At 48.3% G+C, this 19,167-nt stretch overlaps 2 protein-coding genes across 7 annotated transcripts in view; one reads left to right on the top strand and one right to left on the bottom strand.

Moving 5' to 3' along the window:
• Window positions 1–1,023: 1,023 nt before the first annotated feature.
• Window positions 1,024–2,990, bottom strand: DDX28 (DEAD-box helicase 28). The gene has a single exon (XM_006117646.3). It carries the CDS (start codon window positions 2,908–2,910, stop codon window positions 1,261–1,263), a length of 1,650 nt encoding a protein of 549 aa, XP_006117708.3. The 5' UTR covers window positions 2,911–2,990; the 3' UTR covers window positions 1,024–1,260.
• Window positions 2,981–19,167, top strand: part of DUS2 (dihydrouridine synthase 2) — a 79,722-nt gene continuing 63,535 nt past the window's right edge. For 5 of the 6 annotated variants that reach the window (XR_012906751.2, XR_012906752.2, XM_075940317.2 and 2 more), the window contains exons 1-3: window positions 2,985–3,057; window positions 5,430–5,572; window positions 12,498–12,543. Coding sequence is in view for 4 of the 6 variants with exons in the window: in XM_075940317.2 (XP_075796432.1) it covers window positions 5,447–5,572; window positions 12,498–12,543 (172 nt within the window). In the remaining 2 variants the exon portion in view is untranslated. Of the gene's footprint in view, window positions 3,058–5,429; window positions 5,573–12,497; window positions 12,544–19,167 lie in introns of all 6 variants that reach the window. The other variant, XM_075940318.2, reaches the window with a different exon arrangement.

Raw genomic sequence — 19,167 nt, 5'->3', positions numbered from 1 at the left:
TTGGTCCCACTCCTGCCACACATTACCTCCGCATACTGCTCGGGGGTGGGAAAAATTGGAGGGAACACTAGTCATCAGGGCTTGGTCCATCCCACCACAGTAACATTTTTGCCAGAACAGTCCCATTTACAAGTCTGTTCCAGACAGACTTGAATTCCAGATTCTTGGCAAATCTGGGCATTTGTCCCATGTGCTCTTACTCCATAGGGACACGGGAGTGTTTGGGCAAGAGCAAATGCCCAGTTTTTTTACCTCACGCTCACACACAAGAAGTGATGATGCCTCTGGCCAGACCTGAGCTACCTAGTATTGCTGGTGCTGTGTTTAGAGGTAGAGGTAGAAGCCATTGCTCTCAAACTGCCCAGCTCTGAAGGCAGCGTCACCACTGCAGCAGCACATTAAGTAATGGTGGCAATATACTACTGCCACATTTTCAGGTTAGGGAAACGTGTTCATCCTATCTTTGTGTGTAACAAGTAGCACTTAAGTTCACCCACTCATTTCTCCCCCACTGGAAGGGAACCTAAAAGTGATGTAGAAACCAAGCTTGAGAGATATTTTCCTTTCCTATTTTATGTTGTAACTTTCCCTTAGAAACAGCTGGTCTCAACTTTCCTGAAAGACCTCAAAACAAAGTTACTTTCAAACTTGAGTATTTCCACATGAAGGTTGAGAAAACAAACCAAAGCTAGAAAGTATGCATTCCTTCAAGCTGTTTTATCTATTCTCTGGATACACAGGACTTAATTTTAATAATCAAGTCAAACATCTACACTCATGAAATAATGTATTCAAAAAAGTATATTAACATTCTAAAGGAATCAATTATTTCTGCAACTTTTAAATAAGTTGCATGTAATAATCACTGCCTACCTGAGGATAATGGAGACTAGTTATTATGCACTGATATCTTCTCCTGTACTATATTAAATCCACATGAATACCTATTTTCTTCAAGTCATGCCGTGTTTATATGAAATGAAAAGTCAAGATTTCAGGAGCAGAATAAATGCAACACAGCCCTTACTAAACAAAAGGGAAACTTATTTATTAGTTGTGGATTTTATTACATCTATTGAGATTTAGAAAACCATGAAGTATTAGTTCATCCGGATATGCATGTGTGCACCTGCCAGTAACTAACCAAGCAGGAACACTCTCGTTATGTTGTTTCTTTGCCCATTCTGACTCACAAAATTAAGTTTAGCAGACTTGGCTTTCAATAGAAGGCACCCTAAATCCAATTTGGGCTTTACAATTTCATTGTTTGTCAGCCTGAGTCAGGTCTGTTTCAGGCAAAGGCTCCTTAATGGCAGACTTCATTCCAGGGAGACTAGTCCTTCTCCGGGCTGCAGTCTCTATCTTCCGCACCAGATCAACATCCCAACGATAGGTTACAAAACTAACTACTGTCCCAGGCACCTTGCTCCCCACACGCCCAACTCGCCCCACACGATGGAGATAGTCCTGTAATGTAGAAGGGAAGTCATAGTTGACTATTAGCTCCACATGGCTGGTATCCAGTCCACGGGAGGCTAAGTCAGTGCAGATAAGGACATTCCTTTCTCCCTTCTGGAAGGTAGTGAAAATTCCTGCTCTCATCGCTGCAGGCATTTGTCCCTGTAGCCTCAGGTGCTTGATTTTGTGGTCATCTAGGATGTAGCCTAACCAATTGACTGTGCTAGCACTGTTGCAAAAGACGAGAATGGCTCCACTAGACGGACCAGGGTTTTTGATGAGCTGAAGTAACTCAGACACCTTGTCGCTGCCTTTGATGCGGATGAACTTCTGCTGGACATGGGGAAGGAGGTGGTGCAAGTTCTTGCTGGTGAGGGTGAGGAAGCGGCCTAGGTCGGTGAACTTGCTCAGCAGCTGTCCTAGCCCATCAGGGAAGGTTGCCCCAACGATCACTAGCTGGGTTTTGGTGTCCCACTGGCCAGCCACCTCTTTGGGACTGTGGGCAATAGGGGCTTGCATAAGCACTTCCTCCACGAGATCCAAGAAAGTGACATCCAGCAAGGTGTCAGCCTCATCCAGCACCAGACAGCATAGCTTCTCCAGTTTCACCATCCTCTTTCGCAGTGCTTTGCAAAGAGCCCCAGGCGTGGCCACCAGCAAATCAGCATCAGGATCGGAACGGAGCTGGTTTTTCACACTGGCCATGCCCCGGCCGCCACCAATCTCCCGCACCCGTAATCCCAGCGGATGGCCCAGAGATGCGGCCACTGTGCGCACCTGCTCCGCCAGCTCCCGGGAAGGCAGCAGCACTAGGCTACGAGGGGAGGGTGGCCACGATGGGCCCAGTGAAGGCCGGGCCAGAAGTTTCTGGAATAGGGGGAGCAGGTAGGCCAGAGTCTTGCCGCTACCCGTCTCGGCAGCGCACAGCGCATTGCCCCCGCGCAGCAGGGCAGGGATGGAGCGGCGCTGCACGACCGTGGGCTGGCTGATGGAGAGGGCCTGCAAGGCCGACACCAGTGCCGGCTCCAGCCCAAGCGCCTGGAAGGAGTCATCCCCGCGGTCGGCCAGGGAAGGCTGCAGGGCCGGTGCCTGGCTGTGGGAGCGCTCCAGCTGGAAGTAATCCCCGCACGAGCGCCGGTGTTTCCAGCCCGCCGAGACCAGGAGCGGCCGCTCCCAGCGCCCCACTGTCAGGCAGCGAGGCTGGCTTAGCTGCGGCCGCCGGCTCCGCAGCAACAACTGCCCCGCCCGGGCCGGCACCACCGGCACCCCGCGGCCCCGCCTGGGCGGCTTCCCAGCCAGCCGCAGCTGCAAGGCCCGGGGGATCCGCACCACGTTCTCCGGGGGCTGCCCGCCACCGCCCGCCGGGCCCTGCACCCAGCGCAGCAGGAGGAGCGGCTCGGCGGCGGCCCGGCGGGAGCCCAGCACCAGCGCCCCGGCCTTGCGCAGCGCCATCCCGGCAGCGCGGCGGCCACGTGGGGGAAAGGAAAAGAGGCGCCCTCCGATGACGTGTGCTACGAGTGCGGGGCGGGGCGCATGCGCATTGGGAGCCGAGCCGGCCTAGGTGGCTGCCGCAGGAGTTGCGCGAGGTGCCGTTGGCAGGTGAGCGGGCGGTTAGCCGGAGGGCTCCAGCCTGAGGATCCCTGCGCGGGCCGGTTCTCCACGGTCGCTACTGCTCCCTGGGCCGCGCCCCTTCTCCTCAGCCGCCCAGGGATCCTTCCGCCCCACCCCCGGGCTGTCCCGCGGGGACCGAGTCCGCTCCGGGGCCTTCCCTCTGCCCCAGGGCTCCCGCTGGGCTGCGCCGCTGCCTACTACGCCCCGTGGGGGGCTCCCTGCTGGGATCGGCGCTGGCCCGCCTGGAACGTCCCTGTGCTCTGGGCCCGCCCCGCCCGGGGCTTTCTAGCGCTGCCCTGTCTCCTCCGCCCGGCGGGAGCCTCCCTCAGAGCGCCGGGAAGCGCTGACCCCGCGGCTCCCGCTGGCCAGGACTCCTAGGGGAGCACGGGGCAGCAGGGGGCCACCCGTTCCCCACCACCACCAAACGGGAGCTGCCTCAGTCCCCCTTTTAGACCCCGTATCCCAACCCCGAGCCCCCTCTTGTACCCTGACTTCTGCCAGACCCTGCACCACCACCCCATAGACTCATAGACTTTAAGGTCAGAAGGGACCATTATGATCATCTAGTCTGACCCCCTGCACAGTGCAGGCCACAGAATCTCACCCACCCCTCTTAGAATAATCCTCTCACCTATGTCTCAGATATTGAAGCATTCAAATACTTTGAAGGCCCCAACATGCAGAGAGTCCTCCAGCTGTGATCTGTGCCCCATGCTACAGAGGAAGGCGAAAAACCTCCAGGGCCTCTGCCAATCTACCCTGGAGGAAAATTCCTTCCTGACCCCAAATATGGCGATCAGCTAAACCCTGAGCATGTGGGCAAGACTCACCAGCCAGACACCCAGAAAGCTCCCTATAATGAATGGTCAATTAGTTACCAAGATCATGTTATTTCATCCAACCATCCCCTTATCATAGAATCATAGAACTGGAAGAGACCTCAGAAGGTCGTCAAGTCCAGCCCTCCGCTCTAGGCAGGACCAATCCCATCTAAATCAACCCGGCCAGGGCTTTGTCAAGCCGAGACTTAAACACCTCTAGGGATGGAGACTCCACTACTTCCCTAGGTAACCCATTCCAATGCTTCACTACCCTCCTAGTAAAATAGTTTTTCCTAATATCCAATCTGGACCTCTCCCACCACAACTTGAGACCATTGCTCCTTGTTCTGCCATCTGTCACTACTGAGAACAGCCTCTCTCCATCCTCTTTGGAACCTCCCTTCAGGAAGTTGAAGGCTGCTATCAAGTCCCCCCTCACTCTTCACTTCTGCAGACGAAACAAACCCAAATCCCTCAGCCTCTCCTCGTAGGTCATATGCTCCAGACCCCTAATCATTTTGGTTGCCCTCCGCTGGACCCTCTCCAATGCGTCCGCATCCTTTTTGTAGTGGGGGGCCCAGAACTGGACACAGTACTCCAGATGTGGCCTCACCAAAGCCGAATAAAGGGGAATAATGACATCTCTGGATCTGCTGGCAATGCTCCTCTTAATGCATCCTAATATGCCATTAGCCTTCTTGGCTACAAGGGCACACTGTTGACTCATATCTAGCTTCTCATCCACTGTAACCCCCAGGTCCTTTTCTGCAGAACTACTACTTAACTGGTTGGTCCCCAGCCTGTAACTATGCTTGGGATTCTTCCGTCCCAAGTGCAGGACTCTACACTTGTCTTTGTTGAATCTCATGAGATTTCTAGTGGCCCAATCCTCCAATTTGTCTAAGTCACTCTGGACCCTATCTCTGCCCTTAAGCGTATCTACCTCTCCCCCTAGCTTAGTGTCATCTGCAAACTTGCTGAGGGTGCAATCTATCATGGAAGTCCCCTGCCCCCTGCCCTGAGCTCCCTCCCACACTCCTAACCCCTCGCCCATCCCCACCACAGATTGGCCATGTGCAGAATGAATTTTGTCATGTGCACCCATATGGACTCTATCGGTCTGTCTACGCTGCAGTCCTCTTTTGAGAGGAATGCAAATGCAGCGGAGCGAAATTGCAAATGAAGCGTGGATTTGAATTTCCCATGCTTCATTTGCATAATCGCGTCCAGGCGCTATTTTGAAATACCCTATTTCAGAAAAAGAAATGCTGTCAAGATGCGGTGGTGTTAAAAGAAACCCCTTCTTTTGAAATTACCCTTATTCCTTATAAAATAATCTGAGAAAATGTGGGATTCGTCCATTAACCAAATCCATTTTCTATCAGAATGAAAAAGCAACCTGACAACTTATTTTAGTAATAAATGGTAGATTTTAAAAAAGCCCATGAATTTCATTGGTTGTGGGGGAAGGAAATTTTGATTCTACATGTCCCTTGGTAGAGAAAATGTTTCTCTCATTTGTTTTGCGTTTTGTTTCAGAGTATACCACAAAAGGAATGACTGTGAACATTCCAGCACTCTGTTTTGGAGGCAAGAACATTTTGGCTCCCATGGTGCGGGTTGGAACATTACCCATGCGTCTTTTGGCTTTGGATTTTGGTGCTGATATTGTGTACTGTGAGGTATGAAGGCTAAGGCGATGGGGAGGCTCTGTTTTCTTACCATGTGATGACAACATGAAAAATATTGGTTTCTCAGTAGGCATATCCTCATAGATGTTAAAGGGATTAATCTTGTTACTGTATGGTCAACTAACTTTCATATGTAGACTTTTATTTTTTGAGTGCTTGTTCAGATCGATTCCAATCAAGTGTGCATGCAAGGACGATGGAAACTTTTTCCCTTAGCAGCCCTCATCAGATGGGCTGAGGAGCCCCCTAGAGTGACACCCTTATGGCACTCTATATATGACCTTTCTGACCCAGCCCTCCTTTAGTTTCTTCTTACCATCTGTGGTGGCATTGGAATAACATTCACTTGTTTGCAAGTGCTCCCTTAGTTTTAATAGTGTTAGTTGTAATACTTTTAGTATTACAGTAATAGCATTAATAGTTGTTGTCAGCAGTTCTAGTTCATAGGTGGGCAATAATTTTTGCACAGGGACCACTTAGTGAATTTTGGTACCTGCTCACAGGCCAGCTCCACCTCAGAAGGGGCATGGTCTAGGGTGGAAGGGGTGGGACCTGGGGACTAACCCCTCCCCCAGTTGTTTGGAGCTGAAGGCTTTGAATTAAAAACATATCAAAGGGCTCCCAGTTCGCGGGTCCGCTGCTACCACGTTGCCTGGCAGCCGCCAAAGGTTGCTGCAGTTATTTAAAGGGCTCACAGCTCCAGCCCCTGGCAAGGTAGCACTGCAGTTGGAAGCCACGAGCCATGGGATCTTGCTGCTTGAGCCACCTCCTGGAAATTTGGTGGCACAGGGAGCAGAATATAAATACAAAGCAACCAGATACAGTCCTGGGGCCAAATCCAAGTGTTAGGCAGGTTGGATCCGTCCCCTGGGCCACATCTTGCCCTGCCCCGTTCTGGTTGGTAACTGAAATCATTTCTGGCCTGTCAACTGCTTGGGGCTGTGGGGCTGCAAACCTTGGGCTTTCAGGTTTGCAGTCCTTGCTGAAAGCCTATGCCAAAGAGCAACCCCCATGACTCATGTCTTGGGTGCTTGGAATGGCCGGCCCCTCATAAAAATCATTGCCTACCTCTACCCAAGGATTTGGTAAATGATCAAGGATCACAATCTGCAGTGATATTAATGGAGGAAGTGTGGGGTCTGAGATGGAGGTTGGGTACAGAAGGGAGCTCAGATTAGGAGGTTGGGGTGCAGGAGGTGAGTTCTGGGAGGAAGTTTGGGTGAAGAAGTTTGGTGGGATTTGGGTGCAGGGTCCAGGAAAGGGATGGATGCAGGGGCGGGGGTGCAGAGGGTATGGGGTATGACCTATCACGGGGGAGCAGAAGATTGGGGAGTGGGAGGTTGTAAAGTAGGGATGTTAAGACGCAAGTAAATAGCTAATCGTGCAGTTGATAGAATTTCTGTTGACTACTCAATTAGTCGATAAGGGAGGAATGCTCGGAGTTACCACTTGTTGCAGCTCTGCAGTTTAAATATAGAATAAGCCGGGCGGGCAGGCAGGCAGCCTGGCTCCTACTACATTTAAACTGCAGAATTGCAGTGGGGATGGATCCCAGACCAGCACAAGCTGTTCTTGCTCAGTCCCAGCTTGTGCCAGGTCCAGCAGCCACTGTCCACAGGGGGTCCCAATGGGGAGCTGGAATCCCCCAAGGACAGGGGCTGCTGCTGAAGCGGCTCCTGTTCGTGGACAGCCCCGGAAGATGCAGATAGGGTCTGCTCTGCTGGATGTGGAGCAGCCACCCCTGCCCCGCCCACCCTGCACGGGGCAGGGGCAGCTGCTCCAGTGTGGGAGGAGGGCAGGCGGCACCGTGGAGACGGTGTTGTGAGGAGCCAGGTTTTAAGCTGGCTTCCCACCGGCTTCTGCTTCCCAACCCCTTGCTGCTTCTGATACAGAGGTAGCAAGTGGGGAGATGCAAGTAGTTAAGTAGTTGACTTGACTGCTCGCATACATCCCTAGTATAAAGTGCAAGTTCTGGTTGGGACGCACTTACCTGGGCCGCTCCCAGCCAGCAGCCCAGTGCCTTCCATGCCCCTGCACATCACTCAGAGTGGTGGCTGTGGAGATGATGTGTTTGTCTGAGCATTGTGAGCCCTGGAAGGTGCCTTCTGAGCGCTGCAAGTACCACAAACATGGCCCAGGAAGTTGCTGGCTAATTGGAGCTGCGAGATTATGCTGGGAGCAGAGGCACACGCAACCCCCCTCCACCTCCCTCTGGGCTTGCAATGCTCAGAGAAGCACATGGCCCCTACAGCTGGCTGCTTTGAGCAGCATATAAGCATGAAAGGAACGGAGTATTCCCAGAGTTTCCACTCGGACACTGCACAGTCGTGGCCTGAATCTGGCCTGCAGGCTGTATTTTGCCCATCCCTGTGCTTGGGGGAAGCCCATCCGCCATGCTGCAGTATTTGGAAGGCTTTCATGCCTCATACAAGAAAGGAAAGAGACTCCCAGTGTGCGACGGGGCCAAAACAGTGCAGCTGGTGGTTCTGGGTACATGTTGTCAGCATTCCATAATGTGCTCATCTCCTTCCCCACCCCTGTCTTTTTGTACCCTTTTCCCCCTGCCTGGCCATGCAATGTCATAGCAGGGCAAATATGGGCCCTGTTGAGTAGCAAAGTGCCATGACAGTTATAGCAAACATTTCATGCTTTATTCTGCAGTATGTCCAGAGTCTATCCAGGGCCCACCAGAGAGATGAAGAATATGAGGAGGCTATTAATAGATGTTTGTAAGGCATATGTAAGGCCACTTCCATGGAAATTTGTGAATTGCTTTCTCCCATCCTGAAGTGCAGCAATACCAGACTGAGACCCACTTTGACAATTCAGAAGTGAGTGGCAGTAGCTCTGTGGAAGCTTGCAATTGCAGATAGCTGCCAGTCACTGCTGTGATCCAGGTTGCCAAGGCAATCAATACTCTTCTGCTATGAAGGGTAGTGACTCTGGGAAACATACAGGACATAGTGGAGAGTTTTGCCACAATGGAGTTCCCTAATTTTGGTGGGGTGATAGGAATATACATTCCATCTATCTTGGTAAACTGGAAGGGATACTTCTCAATGGTGTTGCAGGTACTGATGGATCACAAGGGCCATTTCACTGACATCAACATAGGATGGTCCAGAATAGGGATGTGAGTGGATAACCAGTTACCCAATAAGCATCACCCTTACCAGTTGATACTTACTGGATAACAGTTTTTCCTTTACCCGGGGTATGCCCTGAGTGGAGGGACATGTTTGTTCTTCCCCTTTTTTTATCAGGAGAGCAAACATGCTCTTTCAGTAACCCCTGTATTTCCTGTTCCACAAGGAATAAGGGGGCTTCTGAAAGAAGGGTTTTTTTCTGACATTTGGTCCAGTCTAAACAGGCCAAATGTTGGAAAAACCTCTTTCTACAGAAGAATCGAAAAAAAAGTGGCAATGTACCTGTACCCTGAGAGTGTATAAGGGCTGGGGATAGGAAGTGATGGAGAGGAGAAGAACAGAGAGGGCGGGACTTCAAGGAAGGGGTGGGGTCATGGGGGGAAGGATGGGATGGTAAATCTTGGCTTGTTCTGATCTTGGGCATAAAAAGGTTGGAGACAACTGCAATAAGCCTAAGCTTATCGGGTAGTAAATCGAGTACTCAACTATTCTACTTGCATCCCTTCCCCCACCCGCCTTGCAAGGACCTGGGACGAGCCAGCTGTTCTGGGGGCGGCTCAGCTGTCAATGTGGCTGGGCTCAGTGCTCGGCTGGAGTGAGCCCAGGCTGGGTGTCAAACCCTGCACAGCAGTGGCAGTAGCCCACTGGGCTCGTGGGCAAGGACTGGAGCTTGCCCGGCACCAGGGCTTTGTCCTGGGCGGGCGCTGTGTGGCTCAGCCCAGGAGCGCCGCAACCTGAAGGGTCAGAACAGGGCTCATGCAGCCCAGCCTCCGCTGTCTGTCCATCCTCCCATAAGAACATAAGAATGGCCATACTGGGTCAGACCAAAGGTCCTGCCAACAGTGGCCAATTCCAGGTGTCCCAGAGGGAGTGAATCGAACAGGTGATCATCGAGCAATCTCTCTCCTGCCATCCATCTCCACCCTCTGACCAACAGAGGCTAGGGACACCATTCCTTACCCATACTGGCTAATAGCCATTAACCTCCATGAATTTATCTAGTTCTCTTTTAACCCTGTTATAGCCCTAGCCTTCACAACCTCCTTAGGCAAGGAGTTCCACAGATTGACTATGCACTGTGTGAAGGAGAACTTCCTTTTATTTGTTTTAAACTTGCTGCCCATTAGTTTCATTTGGTGGCCCCTAGTTCTTATATTATGGGAGCAAGTAAATAGCTTTTCCTTATTCACTTTCTCCACACCCCTCATGATTTTATAGACCTCTATCATATCCCCCCTTAGGCTCCTCTTTTCCAAGCTGAAAAGTCCCAGTCTCTTTAATCTCTCCTCATATGGGACCTGTCATGATTATGAGGGTTAACCAGTAGCCTGAAGATTAAGGGGTTAACTACACCTAGCCAGGTGGAGTGACCAATAGGAATGTAGGTGGGACTTTCAAACTGGGACAAATGAATTTGGGCTTCTTTCTTTCTCCTTTTGTCTCTGGGTGAGTCCTCTGCAGCTACAGGGAGGGACAAGCATGTCTCTCTCTCTCTCAGAAACAATTCTTCACTTTCTGTAAGTAGGGTAAAGTTTAGGTAGTTTCGTTAGGCTTTATTGTTTTAAGGATTGGGTATGGGATCTGATATCTGGCACTGCTTAAGAGATGTTTGGCTTTTCTTTTTAACTAAGTTCTAGCCCATGGTATAACTCCTTCATGAGTATATTTTGTTACCTTTCCATCTGATCCTTATGCTTGCAACAGGACTATTGTTGTAATAATAAATGTTTTCGCTTTTCTTTTTATTAACCTGACATTGGTTACTTGTGTGTCCTGATTTTTATAATAGGGATGAGATTTCCCAAATGATCTTTTCCCTAGTCTCGTTATTAATATTTGGGTGGTGGCATCGGAAGTTTTATTCTCAAAATCTAGGTTTTTAAGATTTTGGGGGAAGTTTTATACCAAAGCCTGGTAGATAAGGCTTTGAGGTACACTTGCTGGCCCCCACTTCTGCATTTATCATGCCAGAGTGGGGAAGGAGCCATGACAGGACCCGTTCCAAACCCCTAATCATTTTAGTTGCCCTTCTCTGAACCTTTTCTAATGCCAGTATATCTTTTTTTGAGATGAGGAGACCACATCTGAACACAGTATTCCATATGTGGACGTACCATGGATTTATATAAGGGCAAAAAGATATTCTCCGTCTTATTCTCTATCCCTTGCTGAAGTTTCCCCAAGCTACCAGGGCCCAGACGGGAAGGCGGGAGGAGGGGGTGGTTAATTGAGATGTGATGGAAGCCTTGTCCCAAACAAAACTCATCTGTAGGCTGCCCCTTGCTGGGCTTGCCCAGCACATTTTTCTGTCCTCAGGGCTGGCCATGGACAGGGGCTGCTGGACCCAGCGCAAGCTGGGAGTGAGCCAGCCCCACTCAGGACTGGCTCATGCTGGGTCCAGGAGCAATCCCCGCTGTGGCTCTGCAATTTTAATGTAGTAAGAGCTGGACTGCCTATGCACCTGACTCTTACTATATTTAAACTGCAGAGCCACAGCAGGGAGTAGCTCCCCCTGTTGACTAGTCATGAAGTCGATAGAAATTCTATCTCCTCTATGATTAGCTGATTACTTGTTTCTTAACATCCCTAGTCCATGGACTGGGTTGGGAAATTGGTCACGTCTGTCCCTAGAATCCCATGTAGCTGCTCATACAAGCAAGCATGTTTGCAGCACCAACTCAGACCATTCATTTGCCTCCTTTGCTTTTGGTACACCTGCCTGTGCTACTTCATTTTCAGAGCTCGACAAATGAGTGAATCTACTTGCCCGTGGCGAGTACGTTTCAGCTGGTCAACCCGTTCACCGGCAGAATGGGTCTAGCGCATGTGCAGTGTGGGGCTGGCGAGTAGATTTCGCCACAGTTTGTCACACCCTGTTCATTTTCATATGGCATTGCTGACTCATCCTTTGATAGCCTGATGTATCCTTTTTCCATCATGCCCTGTGCAGTCTTGGCATCAGTATCACCATTTTTTTGCTTGTCATACTTCTGCCTGAACAGATTCCTCTTACTACACAGCAGTCTGGTTTAGGATGTCCTACACTCTCCATGCTGGAGCTCGTTTGCAGCCCTGGGTATTCATGGGCAGGTTTGCTGCTGAGGTGTCATCTGCTCTGAAGTCTGGTTGCCAAACAAGAAATGAAATTCAAATTTTCCTGGGGCTTTTCCTGTGCACCTGGAGAACAGCAGAATTGAAAGACCTGGCCAGAGCAGTCACATCAGGGCAGTGTGGGATACCTCCCAGAGGCCAAGACTTTCATAGCGCTGAATCTGCACTACCCTAAAGTTGACCATGCACCTCGTGAAAAGCAGAAGTACCGAAATTAATAGCGCTTAAAGTTGGCAGAATAGGATTTGTGTTGTGTGGACTCATAGTTTAGAAAATCGGCCTAATATGGCTAAGTTTGATCTAAGCTCCTAGTGTAGACCAGGCTTTAACAGTAAGATTAGTCTCCTGGCTATAGGTGTCTGGTCACTTTTTGCCTGCAGCTCAAGATTGACCATAGGATAGTTGATTAGATGGGTCATTGGTTTAATCTACTGTTACAGCATTTCTGTTTGTAAGATTATGAAATTTAACTGTGATCATAAACTATTGTATTTTACAATGTTTCTTTAATTTTCCTTAATTCCTCCTGTGCTGTTTCTCTAGAGCCGAAATATACTATCTCCCATAAAAGGCAAAATTAACTAATTTTACTCTGGTAAACTAACTAGTTTATTCTTATTTTTTAAATTCATTGGTATATTTCTGCTCTTCATTCTTAGGAGCTGATTGACATAAAGATGTTGCAGTGCAAAAGAGTTATAAATGGCAAGTACAATATATTTTGATAAAAGCTTTCAAGTACCACTTTTATTCAGCAAATGATGAGAAACACACTGTTGTTTTGTTGATTTGGTAGCCAGAGAAACATAAGCAGTAGCTACAAGAGGTATTACTATTCCCATTCCATTGAATAAAGTTTTAGAGAGAAAAACTTGTGTTAAAAATAAGATGGAAAAAATAATTTTCTTACTATTAATCATAATTATTAAAACTAAAAGATTAAGATCTGACTTGCTTTTAACAAATTGCACGTAACTGATGAAATCTTAGAAAATGACTTGTTATGCTTAAAGAATGACTTGAGTTTATGTGTTCTTTACAGTTGAGTCAATTTGCTCAGTTTACAGAGTCTATTTTTGGTCATGTTTTAGCTCTTTCTGTCATAACAATAATAAAGTTTCCATAACTGAATCTTAGTTGATAATTTGTTGGTGTCACGTTATATAGACTAGAATGCAGCTTGCCTTGCAGTGCAATGTGTGCAGCTAACAGTACTGAAACCATTTTAAGTAATAGAATTTAAAGATGAGGACTCGTCAATATTTTTGAGTGAAAAACGTTTTGATTGAAAATGGTCTTTTTGTGATGGGAAATTATCATAGACAATATGGGTCCCCCCCCCCCCCACGTTTTCTGGCTTTCAACTGAACTGGAAAAATAATTAGCCTTTGGTAATGCTTAATTCTACCCTCTCCCCCGTTCTCTTATTTTTCCCCTTCCCCTTTTAGTGGCAAAATGGAAGAAAGGGGAGAGGATAAGAAAAGAGATCATTGTAGTGGGATTGTGAAATGGGGTTAAAGGGAAAAAATGAAACTAAGAACAATTTTTGAAACTGAAATTGAAGAAATCTCTCAGCCTTTTCAATAAATAGTATTCTGTTTCAAAACTAGCAAAATATGAAATGACTTACAAACTCTGTCTGCATAGGAAACCGTTTTTTAAACTGGCTTCTCTTGTGGACCAGCTCCTGCCTGCCACCCCATGCTGCTGCCTGTAATAGAGAGGCAGCAGTGTGGGGTGGGCGGGGTCTCCCCAGGAATGGGGCCAGAGTGCACTGGCTGCCAGCTTCGCTCCCGGGGACTATATAATAATCATGTAACCGCTAACATTAGATGCGGTTCCATGACTCTTCAATTACACACTATCAAACATCCTTAGATTTTACGTCCCTAATATTAAGGTATGTAACTGTGAATCTCACAGTAGTGGTGCTGTATATACCCAATAAAGTATATGCTGAAATTTTAACTATCGTGTAGCAAAATGGGGCTTATTTTGTTTTATTAATGTTTGTTTTAGTAACAGTTGAAAAGAAAAAATGAACCTGAATTGTTTGAAGATGAAAACGGGGTGACAAGGTGTATGTTAATTTTTAGGTTGCAGAAAGTTCAACTAAAATAGTGGCTTCCACTTCTGTACAGAGCCAACGGAGGGGGTCCTGACTTGGTTGTCATTTGCATGTGCTGCAACAAACATTTCAAATAATGACGAGTAGTGACTACATGAGAAAAGTGTGATGAACTAGACCAGAAACAAGGCAGATCTTAGGTATTAATGGATCAGATGGAGTACCTTCTGTATAGATTTTTAGCTAATTAGCTAAATTCCTATAATGGAATTTTGCTGTGCTAATCATTATAAAATAACACAGCTTATGTTAACAGTATGAATTAAAAGGGCTTAATTGAACCACTGAAAGCAGATTAAATTTGAGTCTACAATTATATGCTTATAAGAACTAAGGTTTGTCCCATGTAAAGGATCCTCATAAAACTCTATACACCTCCTTCTGCCCTTCAAAGTGGATCTTAAGTGATGCAGAGTGAAATTAGCAATTATGATTTCTAAAATATTTGTGCACGGTTTAGTGTGTCAGTGTAATTTGTCTAAAATTATTCATATTTTTGCTAAAAGACCACATTTATTTTTTCTGAAAACTAATATTAGATTTCATCAATTGCGGACACCAGATGTTAATCTATTTCATCTCTATTTATAATGATGTTTCATTAGGATGTTCTATGTGGCATCTGTCAGCTAATCACACAAAAAAGAATTTTATTGTAGAGAAGCAGTTAATGTCCCAACTTAACTGTGGTTTCAGTTTGCTGGTTTTTATATTAGTGAATTATTGGCTAGTTTTTTTAAAAAAATTTTACCAAACTTATAAATTCATGGCTGGGAAGGCCAGAAAAGGCAATTGTGATCCTCTAGTTCAGTGATTTTCTAACTTTTTTTTCTCATGACCTAGTTGAAGAAAATTGTTGATGCCCACGACCCAACATAATTTGATTGGATGTGGGCTCCGGCGTGGGGTTGAAGATAAGAACTGTGAGGTGCGGGAGGAAACTCCAGATTTGATGGGGGGTCCAGAGCTGGGGCAGAAGGGGCTTGCCATAAGTGGCTCCTGGTCAGCGGTGCAGCGGGGGTCTAAGGCAGGTTTCCTGCCTCTCCTGGGAATGCAGACCATGCTGCACGGCAGAACCAGCCAACAGCAGGTTCCCAGGCAATGGGAGTGCAGAGCTAGTGCTTGGGGCAGAGCGTGGAGCCCTGTGCATTCTGCACCCCACTTTCTCCTGCCTTCCCCCCACACATATCTAAAGTCTGGGCTTGCTGCCAGCTACCAGCTGCTTCTGGGTTGCAGCACAATCAGCAGTGCCAGGACAGCCAAGTAGCCTGCCTTCGTACCCCGACTGTACACTTGATCACCCTGCAGCAATGAGACCTGGTGCTTGACATTCCACAACCCAGTCACAACCCATAGTTTGAAAACCAGTGCTCTAGTTTAATTTCCTGTATACCACAGGCCATAGAACTTCCCCAAAATAATTCCTTGAACAGGGGTCTGCAACTTAGGGCTCTCAAGCCAAGTATGACTCAATATGGAACCAGATAAGGCTCTTTTGTCATTCCCAAAATACATGCAACTTTTTAAATTAAAATGAAAAATTAGACATTTTAAAACCGCATAATTACTCATGTAGCTTGAATGCATGCATGAACTTGAATTTGACTGGTTATGATGTGAATGCCAAAGAAATGTATGAAAAGATGCAGCAGCGGAAGTCCTGTTAAGGAAAGTCTGTGAGTACAATGTTTCATTCATGCTATTAATCATCATATCAGTTATCAATAATACAGGCAGTCCCCGGGTTACATACAAGATAGGGACTGTAGGTTTGTTCTTAAGTTGAATCTGTATGTAAGTCTGAACTGGCGTCCAGATTCAGCCGCTGCTGAAACTGACCGCCAGTTCTGACTTACATACAGATTCAACTTAAGAACCCCAAGCTTCCCCAAGTCAGCTGCTGCTGAAACTGATCAGCGGCTGATTCCAGGAAGCCTGGGGCAGAGCAACTCTGCCTCAGGCTTCCTGTAGTCAGCGCTGGTCAGTTTCAGCAGCGGCTGACTTGGGGACGCCTGGGGCAGAGCAGCTGGGGTGCTGCTGGGTTGCTCCAGTAGCACCGCTCCTCAGCGCTACTGGACCAACCCAGCAGCACCCCAGCTGCTCTGCCCCAGGCGTCCTGATTCAGCCACTTCTGAAACTGACCAGCAGCAGCTGAATCAGGACCTGGGACAGAGCAGCTGGGGTGCTGCCGGGTTGGTCCAGTAGTGCCCAGAGCGGCGCTGCAGGACCAATCGGCAGCGCCCCAGCTGCTCTGCCCCAGGGTCCAAAACAAAAGCCTGGTCTGCTGGGGGGGGGGGCACACTAGCTGCGCCCCCCCCAGCAGACCAGGGACACGGGGAGCAGAGCCGCAGCGGTAGCGGGGTGCCGCGCTTCTGAGGCTTTGCTCTGGCAAAGCCTCAGAGGCGCGGGAACCCGCCGCGGCTGCGGCTTCAGTCCCGGTGCCTGTGGTCTGCTGGGGACCGTCCCCAGCAGACCACAGGCACCGGGACTGAAGCCGCAGCCGCGGCGGGTTCCCGCGCCTCTGAGGCTTTGCTCTGGCCAGGGGCCAGGGGCACCGGAGCAGCTTACGAACGGGGTTTTCTCGCCCCGGAGCTCGCAGGTAGCAATTCGCCACCTCGACCTCTGGGGCGAGAAAGCCCCGTTCGTAAGTGCAGATCCGCCGTAAGTCGGATCCGCGTAAGTCGGGGACTGCCTGTATTAAGTTATGTATTTTCAGTCATGCAAATGGGCGTTCTTATACTGGCTCTTTGCACTTGTTCTGAATTTTGATGTAGTTTGGCTCTTTGGTTTGAAGAGGTTGCCGACCCCTGTCCTAGAGCATATCTTTAAAAAAAAATCCAATCTTGATTTTAAAATTGTCAGTAATGGAGATTCCACCACAATGCTTGGTTATATAGTTCCAATAGTTAATTGCTTGCACTGTTAAAAAATGTCTTCATTTTTTCCATTTTGAATTTGCCAGGCTTCGACCTCCAGCCATTGGGTCATGTTATACCTTTCTCTGTTAGATTGAAGAGCCCATTGTTAAATGTTTGTTCCTCTTTTATAATCTTTAATCAAGTGATCCCATAATCTTCTCTTTGTTAGACTAAAGGAACTCAACCTATAGTTTATCACAATAAAACATGTTTTAAACATTTTCCTGGCTTCTTCCTAAACCATCACTGATTTATCTACATCCTTGTCGATTTGTGAACACGAGAACTGGACACAGTATTCAGTAGCAGTCGGACAGTACCAAATAGAGGTAAAGTAACCTTTACTTGTACTTGAGATTCCACCATTCATGTGTTCACAAATTTCACTTGGAACAGCGGCGATGATGGTTTTCAAACTTTATTCTTCTGCTAACCGTCACTGAATCACTTTTTCTTTTCTGTGATCCCATATAATTTACTACTTGCAACCAGCCCTCAGTTGCACCTTAGTGCCATTTTCCATGAAATCTGGTATAGTGTTTTCTGGGTGCATCTGACATCTGGTGACTGCTTTTAAGTGGTTACGGAAAATTGGAGAGAGATAACCAATTGCTTGTATCCATAATTTTAGAACTTCTCATTTAGACTAATGAACATAGACCAAGGCTCAATTAGGTTTAAGTGGGTGCTACTCTGAAACCAAAATGGCTGACTTTGGCCCAATGATGGGAGTCGAGACGGGGACATTTTAGGAATTTAATACAGCCCACTTAAATAAAAGAATATCAGCAATTCTGAATATGTAGGTTTGTTACTATATTTTGATACATAAAAATATTCAGTCTGAAAGTGAAGAAAAATAAACCGTTGAATTGATGTACTTAGCAGAGCTTTTCAGTGGCTTGTCTGTTTTCATCTTGATCGTGGAGTTAAATTCAATTGTTCTTCTTCGAGTGGCCCCGTGGGTGCTCCACTCTAGGCGTCGGGTCCATCCCGGCACCGCTGGTCGGAAGATTTCAGAGCCATCTTCGGCCGGTCTGCGCATGCCCCCTGCAGCACGCGGCTTTCGCGCCTTTGATCACGAGCGCAGACCGGCCCCCCTGCCTGTTCCTCTCAACCGTCCTAGGTTGCTGGCGGAGCTTTGTGATCTCCTCAGACACAGAGCAAATCCTGTCAGAAAGAATTGTAAAATAGTTAGTCTTTGTTCAGTAGTTAGTTTCCTGTTAATTAGTTAGTTAGTTTTGAGAGGAAAAAAAAAAGAGAAAGACGTTGTTCTAGTCAATTTCTGCCAGTGCGGCAGTTTGCCTAGTCAATTTCATCATGCCTGGGATACCAGGATTCAAACGGTATTCCCAGTCAAAGAGGCTATGCCAGCCTCAGACGGTCACACAGTCTGTGTCCATTATTTGGGGGAGTCCCGTGTACCCCAAAAATGCACTCATTGCTTGAAATTAACCCCGCGGGCGCGCAGGGACAGGGATCTCCGGCTCAAGCTTCTTCTCTGCAACAAGGCTCTTCAGCATGTACAAACTTCACAGGAGCAAATAACTGCTCCGAAGAGAAGAGCGCTATCACCAGGAGTGCCTAAAACAAAAAAGAAAAAGGCTTCTCCCACCCGTTCTCTCCCCGCTGTCCCCCTGCCATGGGTGAGTCAGGACAAGTCGGAGGTAGCAACAGTGGGCATTCGACCGGCATCTAAATCACTTTCCCGGTCTGTGGCAGAATCATCAAAGCCGTGCACAGTTTCGGCTCCTGCAGCAGCTTCCCCTACTCATAGGGAGCATGCACAGACCAGAACCCCTTCGGGGGATAAGTTGGCCATGCCACTAATGCCACCAGCGATGCCGCCTGACAAGGAACCGTCCCTGCAGCAGCGGGACGAGTCAGGAGCGGCACCGGAGTCTGCACCGCTGAGGGCACCCCGGACCCCTCCACAGGAGCGAGCACTGGCCGCTCCAGAGAAGAGACAGCGGCACCGGAAGACCGCGGCTCACCGTGCCATAGACACAGTGCCGACAGGGCAGCCGGCACCGCAAGAGAGCAATTCCCCTGGAGTGCCCCGGGTGCCGTGTCAGATCACTCACTCGGTGCCGTGTGAGATCATTCACTTAGTCCTCCCACCCCTCGGCACCGAGATTACAATCAACCTCTCTGCCTCCAAGACACTCTCAGCCTCTGCGTGCTGAGCGTAACCATGGCAACCCAGCAGGCCACCTGACAGCTGCTCTGCAGTCCCGGGCAGCTGTTCCTATTAAGGCAGCAAGGAAATCAGCACCTAGAAAC

Source organism: Pelodiscus sinensis, chromosome 12, assembly GCF_052426305.1.
Source record: "Pelodiscus sinensis isolate ZL-2025 chromosome 12, ASM5242630v1, whole genome shotgun sequence".
NCBI classification, from domain to species: Eukaryota; Metazoa; Chordata; order Testudines; family Trionychidae; genus Pelodiscus; species Pelodiscus sinensis.
This window is presented reverse-complemented; position numbering and strand designations above follow the sequence as displayed.

Bases quoted from the DNA above. Each gene is read 5' to 3' on its own strand.
- DDX28 (XM_006117646.3), bottom strand. From the start codon at position 2,910: ATGGCGCTGCGCAAGGCCGGGGCGCTGGTGCTGGGCTCCCGCCGGGCC.